This window comes from Pseudophryne corroboree, chromosome 8, assembly GCF_028390025.1.
Source record: "Pseudophryne corroboree isolate aPseCor3 chromosome 8, aPseCor3.hap2, whole genome shotgun sequence".
Lineage (NCBI taxonomy): Eukaryota > Metazoa > Chordata > Amphibia > Anura > Myobatrachidae > Pseudophryne > Pseudophryne corroboree.
Genome location: NC_086451.1, coordinates 21,033,013 through 21,039,012, shown reverse-complemented (window position 1 = coordinate 21,039,012; position 6,000 = coordinate 21,033,013). Strand labels below are relative to the sequence as shown.

Below are 6,000 nucleotides of genomic sequence, written 5' to 3'. Positions count from 1 at the left end.
ACGGAGGAGAGTCTGGGCGAACGCTGGGTGTGTTTGTGACGTCAAACCAGGAACGTCAAGCACTGAACTGATCGCAGATGCCGAGTAAGTCCTTGAGTTACTCAGAAACTGCACAGAGATGTATTATCGCAATATTCGCGAATCTTTCGTTCGCAATTCTGATAAGCTAAGATTCACTCCAGTAGGCGGCGGACATTGCGCATGCGCACTAAGCGGAAAATCGCTGCGATGCGAAGAAATTTACCGAGCGTACAACTCGGAATGACCCCCTATGTCCAGGGACTGCGTTTCATGCACAGCAGAGTGTCTTTCCTCTCCTGGGGACTCACTACCCTGTACTCAGAATAGTGCTCATTCTCAGGCTAGTGGGGCAGAACCCCCGTGGTTAGCTTCCATTAAAAGGATGATATCTAATATTTCTACAAAACTATCTAATAATGAAAAGGATACACAATTCTTAAGACAGTCTATGGATGATCTGATCAGTAGAGATTCAGCTCCAATACCTGTGTCTCAGACCCCCGCCATTTGCCCACAAAAGCGTTCTCTGGCCCAGCTCATGCAGGATGACACTGATGTCGATACATCAGATCCAGAGGATGGTGAGGTGGATGTGAGCAGGGGGGATGCTGTCTTATCACAGGGCATACAGGCCCTGATAGAGGCTATCAGAAATGTCCTGCACATTCCTGACAAGACGACAGAGGTGGAGGAGGAATCCTTTTTTAATGTAAAAAAAGAAATCCTCAGCTACTTTTCCTGCATCAAAGCAATTGAATGCCCTGTTTGAAGAAACTTGGGCTAACCCTGACAAAAAATGTCATATCCCTAAAAGATTGATTACATCCTTTCCCCTGGAAGATAGAATGGAATGGGATAACCCACCAATTGTCGATGCATCGGTATCTAGGTTGTCACGTAAGATTGTCTTACCTGTGCCTGGGGCTGCATCCTTAAAGGACACAGCTGACCGCAAAATTGAGAATACTCTCAAATCGCTTTACATGTCGGCGGGGGTGGCCCAGAGGCCCACTATTGCTTGCGCATGCATCACTAATAGAGCCATCGCAAAATGGTCAGGTAACCTAATTGACAATTTGGATACCTTACCCAGGGGGGAGATGGTTTTACTCCTGCAGCATATCCAAGATTCTGATAATTTTATGGTGGAGGCCTTAAAGGAAATTGGTTTGCTCAACGCACGCACCACTGCCATGGCAGCATCAGCATGCACTGGATTGTGGCTACGCCAGTGGACTGCGGACGCGGACTCCAGGAAAGGAGTGGAAATCTACCTTTCACAGGGGAGGTCCTGTTTGGCGATGAACTGGATAAGTTGATATCCAAGGCTACGGTGGGTAAGTCTACATACCTTCCTTCCGCAGCACCCCCAGCTAGGAAAACCTATTCAGCAGACCTTTCGGACAGCAAAATTCAAAGGCAAATCCAAAGGTTCTTCTACAGCCTTCAGAGGTAATAAAGATAAACCCAGAAAACCATCAGCTGCAGGTTCTCAGGAACAGACCTCCGGGTCTGCTTCCTCGAAGCCTTCAGCATGACAGTGGTCCGCACTGCCTGGAAGACAGGGTGGTCTTCTGTATGCCGGCGGTCGGGCTCCCGGCGCTCAGTATACCGGCGCCGGGAGCCCGACAGCCGGCATACCGACACTTATTTTCCCTCGTGGGGGTCCACGACCCCCATAGAGGGAGAATAAAATACGCGCGCCACCGTGCCCGTAGCGTGGCGAGCGCAGCGAGCCCGCAAGGGGCTCATTTGCGCTCGCCACACTGTCGGTAAGCCGGCGGTCGGCCTCCCGGCGCCGGTATGCTGGTCGGCGGGAGCCCGACCGCCGGCCAGCCGTAGTGAACCCTGGAAGACAGGCAGGTGGGAGCTCGGTTACGTTATTTTAGTCAAGATTGGGCAACATCTTGCCAGGATCCCTGGGTATCAGACCTTATCACCCAGGGATACGGGCTGGAGTTTCAGGAACTCCCACCTCACAGATTCTTCAAATCAGGCTTACCAGCTTCTCCGGAAGAAAGTACGACGTTACAGGCAGCAATTCAAAAACTGGTACAGACTCAGGTCATTGTCCCAGTTCCACTTCAACTACACAGCAAGGGTTACTACTCCAACCTGTTTGTGGTACCGAAACCGGACAGTTCGGTAAGGCCCATTTTAAACCTCAAATCACTGAACCCGTATTTAAGTGTGTTCAAGATGGAGTCTCTGAGAGCGGTGATCTCAGGTCTGGAGAAGGGTAAATTCCTGGTGTCTCTGGACATCAAGGATGCGTACCTTCATATTCCGATTTAGCCTCTCATCAGGCTTATCTAAGGTTTGCACTACAGGACACTCACTACCAGTTTCAGGCCCTGCCATTTGGCCTCTCCACGGCACCGAGGGTATTCACCAAGGTAATGGCAGAGATGATGTTTCTCCTCTGCAAGCAGGGAGTGAACATAATACCTGCTGATAAAAGCGCCTTCCAGGGAGAGGTTGTTGGACAGCATTGCCTTCTCAACTCGATTACTTCAGGATCACGGATGGATTCTGAACCTACCAAAATTCCACCTGGAACCAACACTGAGGCTTCCGTTCCTGGGGATGATACTGGATACGGAGGAACAGAAGGTATTCCTTCCATTGAAAAAGGCATTGGTAATCTAGTCGATGGTGCGGGATGTTCTAAAACCAGCCCGGAAATCGGTGCATCTATGCATTCGCCTTCTGTGGAAGATAGTCGCCTCTTACGAGGCTCTGCAGTACGGAAGATTTCATGCGAGGCCCTTCCAGCTGGATTTGCTGTACAAATGGTCCGGATCATATCTTCACATGCACCAGAGGATACTTCTGTCGCCAAGAGCCAGGATTTCTCTTCTGTGGTGGCTTCAGACTTCTCACCTGACCGCGGGTCGAAGGTTCGGGATTCTGCTAACCACAGACGCAAGCCTCAGAGGTTGGGAAGCAGTCACCCAGGGAGAACAGTTCCAAGGAAAATGGTCAAGCCAGGAAGCCATTCTTCCAATCAACATTCTGGAACTAAGGGCCATATACAACACCATTCCACAGGCATCGCATCTTCTTCAAGATCAAGCCATTCAGGTTCAGTCGGACAATGTGACGGCAGTAACGTACATAAACCGACAGGGCAGAACGAAGAGCAGAGCAGCAATGTCAGAGGTAACAAATTCTCCTCTCGGCAGAAAGACACGCGGCGGCACTGTCAGCAATCTTCATTCCGGGAGTAGACAACTGGGAAGCGTACTTCCTCAGCAGACACAACCTCCACCCGGGAGAGTGGGGCTTTCACCACCAGGTGTTCGAGTCCTTAACACGTCGGTGGGGAATTCCACAAATAGATATGATGGCCTCTCGTCTCGACAAGAAGCTAAAGCGGTATTGTTCCAGGTTGAGGGACCCGCAAGCAGTGGCGGTGGATGCTCTAGTATCTCCATGGGTCTACCAGATGCTTTACGTGTTTCCACCTCTTCCACTGATCCCAAGAATTCTCAAAAGAATAACAAGGGAAAAGGTTCAAGCAATTCTCATTGCTCTGGATTGGCCAAGAAGGGCCTGGTACGCGGATCTACTGGAGATGCTCCTAGAGGACCCATGGCCTCTACCTCTTTGAGAGGATCTTCTACAACAGCGGCCGTTCGTCTATCAAGACTTACCACGGCTACGTTTGACGGCATGGAAGTTGAGTGTCAAATTTTAGCCCGGAAAGGCATTCCGGACAAGGTTATTCCAACCCTGATCCAAGCCAGGAAAGGGGTAACATCTAAACATTACCACCGTATTTGGAAAAAATATGTCTCGTGGTGTGAAAACAGGAAATTTCCTGCAGTGTGTGGATGTTGGCCTATGTTTGGGCTCCTTGAAGGTCCAGATTTCGGCTTTATCCATTTTCTTCCAGAAAAAAATTGGCTTCCCTCCCTGAGGTTCAGACATTCTAGAAGGATGTTCTGCACATCCAACCGCCCTTTGTGCCTCCCACGGCACCTTGGGATCTTAACGTGGTATTGCAGTTACTACAATCGGAATGGTTTGAGCCTTTACAGGAGGTTGACATAAAGTTTCTTACGTGGAAGACCATTACACTAATGGCCTTAGCTTCTGCAAGGCATTTATCGGAACTGGGGGCGTTGTCTCACAAAAGCCCCTATTTGATTTTTCATGAAGATAGAGCTGAACTCAGAACTTGTAAGCAATTTCTTCCTAAGGTGGTGTCTGCGTTTCATATCAACCAACCTCTTGTGGTTCCGGTGCTTACTGACACCTCTGGTACATCAATGTCCTTGGATGTTGTGAGGGCTTTGCAGATCTATGTGAAGCGGACAGCTCGTCACAGGTAATCTCGTCACAGGTAAAATTGGGTGTCCTGCTTCAAAGCAGTCTATTGCTCGCTGGATCAGGCTTACTATCCAGCATGCTTATTCATCGACAGTATTGCCAGTTCCTAAAGTTTAGGCCCACTCTACCAGGTCGGTGGGTTATTCCTGGGCGGCTGCTTTACAGCTCTGCTGAGCAGCTACTTGGTCAGGTTCAAACACGTTTGCTAAGTTCTACAAGTTCGATACTTTGACCAAACTGAAGGTCCTCAGAGGCCAATCAGTTCTGCAGGAACCTCAGCACTCTCCCACCCTGTTTGGGAGCTTTGGTACATCCCCATGGTACTAATGTGGACCCCAGTATCCTCTAGGACGTAAAAGAAAATAGGATTTTAATTACCTACCGGTAAATACTTTTCTCGTAGTCCGTAGAGGATACTGGGCACTCGCCCGGTGCTTCGTTTTTTCTGCACTGTTACTTTAAGTAATGTTGTTGGTTCAGCTGTTGCTGTTCCTGTTCAAGTTGGTTAGCATGGCTTTCCTCTTGTTTGTGTGTGCTGGTTCGAATCTCACCACTATTCTGTTACATCCTTCCTCAGGATATGTCCGTCTCCTCGGGCACAGTTTCAGAGTCTGGTAGGAGGGGCATAGAGGAACGAACCAGTGCACACTATTGATTTCTTAAAGTGCCCAAGGCTCCTAGTGGACCCGTCTATACCCCATGGTACTAATGTGGACCCCAGTATCCTCTACGGACGACGAGAAAAGGATTTACCGGTAGGTAATTAAAATCCTATTTTTTGGCCCCATTTGTTTGATCTGGTCCCTTAATCTATATTTAGGACTTGTGTGAAAATCTGAGGTAGTTTTAGGCCAAATTTCAGCAGAAATATAGAAAATTCTGAAGGGTTCATAAACTTTCAAACACCAGTGTGTGTGTGTGTGTGTGTGTGTGTGTGTGTGTGTGTGTGTGTGTGTGTGTGTGTGTGATATATATATATATATATATATATATATATATTGTATGTATCCACTGACCATTATTTTTATATACTTTTTCTTATAGTATTTTTGTCTGGAAAAATAGACAATAGCTATGTGCTTCCGGAACGCTTGTCAGATAGAGAAGGGAAAGTACAGGGAGACCAGACTTTGCATGGTGCTACCAAGGGACATGATCACAGAGAAGGTCTTCCCTCAGTATCTAACTTGCATCAGAAACACTCAAAGTCTGGACATGCCAAAGGTATCAGGACTTCCTATGTAGACTCCTCACCAGCTAAGCATGTGTGTGTCTGTGTATTTACTGTATGTGTGTGTGTGTGTGTGTGTATATGTATATATATATTGATAAAGCTGAATCTATTTATCGTACTTATAACCCTTTATGAGGCCTAAGAACACAGTACGCTATCTACGTATGAAGTACCGTAAGGGTATGCTAGTTGCGTAACGATCGCTCAGCCGTAGGCGAGACGCTCAAGCGTCAGGTTCGCTCACGGCCCAGAGATCACAGGCAAGCACGCTTATTGGTTACAGACAAACGTAATGATTCGCTATGGCGTAGCGGACGCTCGAGACCACGAGGAGATCACCAGCGGCGCAGACGCTCACAACGCTATACCTTGATATCTATACCTTTAACAATGAGATACACAGTATACCT

At 48.1% G+C, this 6,000-nt stretch overlaps 1 protein-coding gene across 3 annotated transcripts in view; it reads left to right on the top strand.

Moving 5' to 3' along the window:
- Positions 1 to 6,000, top strand: part of LOC134948181 (uncharacterized) — a 151,456-nt gene that overhangs the window by 105,037 nt on the left and 40,419 nt on the right. For 2 of the 3 annotated variants that reach the window (XM_063936009.1, XM_063936008.1), the window contains exon 9: positions 5,401 to 5,580. The exons of the other annotated variant lie outside the window; for it this stretch is intronic. In XM_063936009.1, the coding sequence (XP_063792079.1) occupies positions 5,401 to 5,580 (180 nt within the window). The remainder of the gene's footprint in view (positions 1 to 5,400; positions 5,581 to 6,000) is intronic. 3 annotated transcript variants of the gene reach the window in all.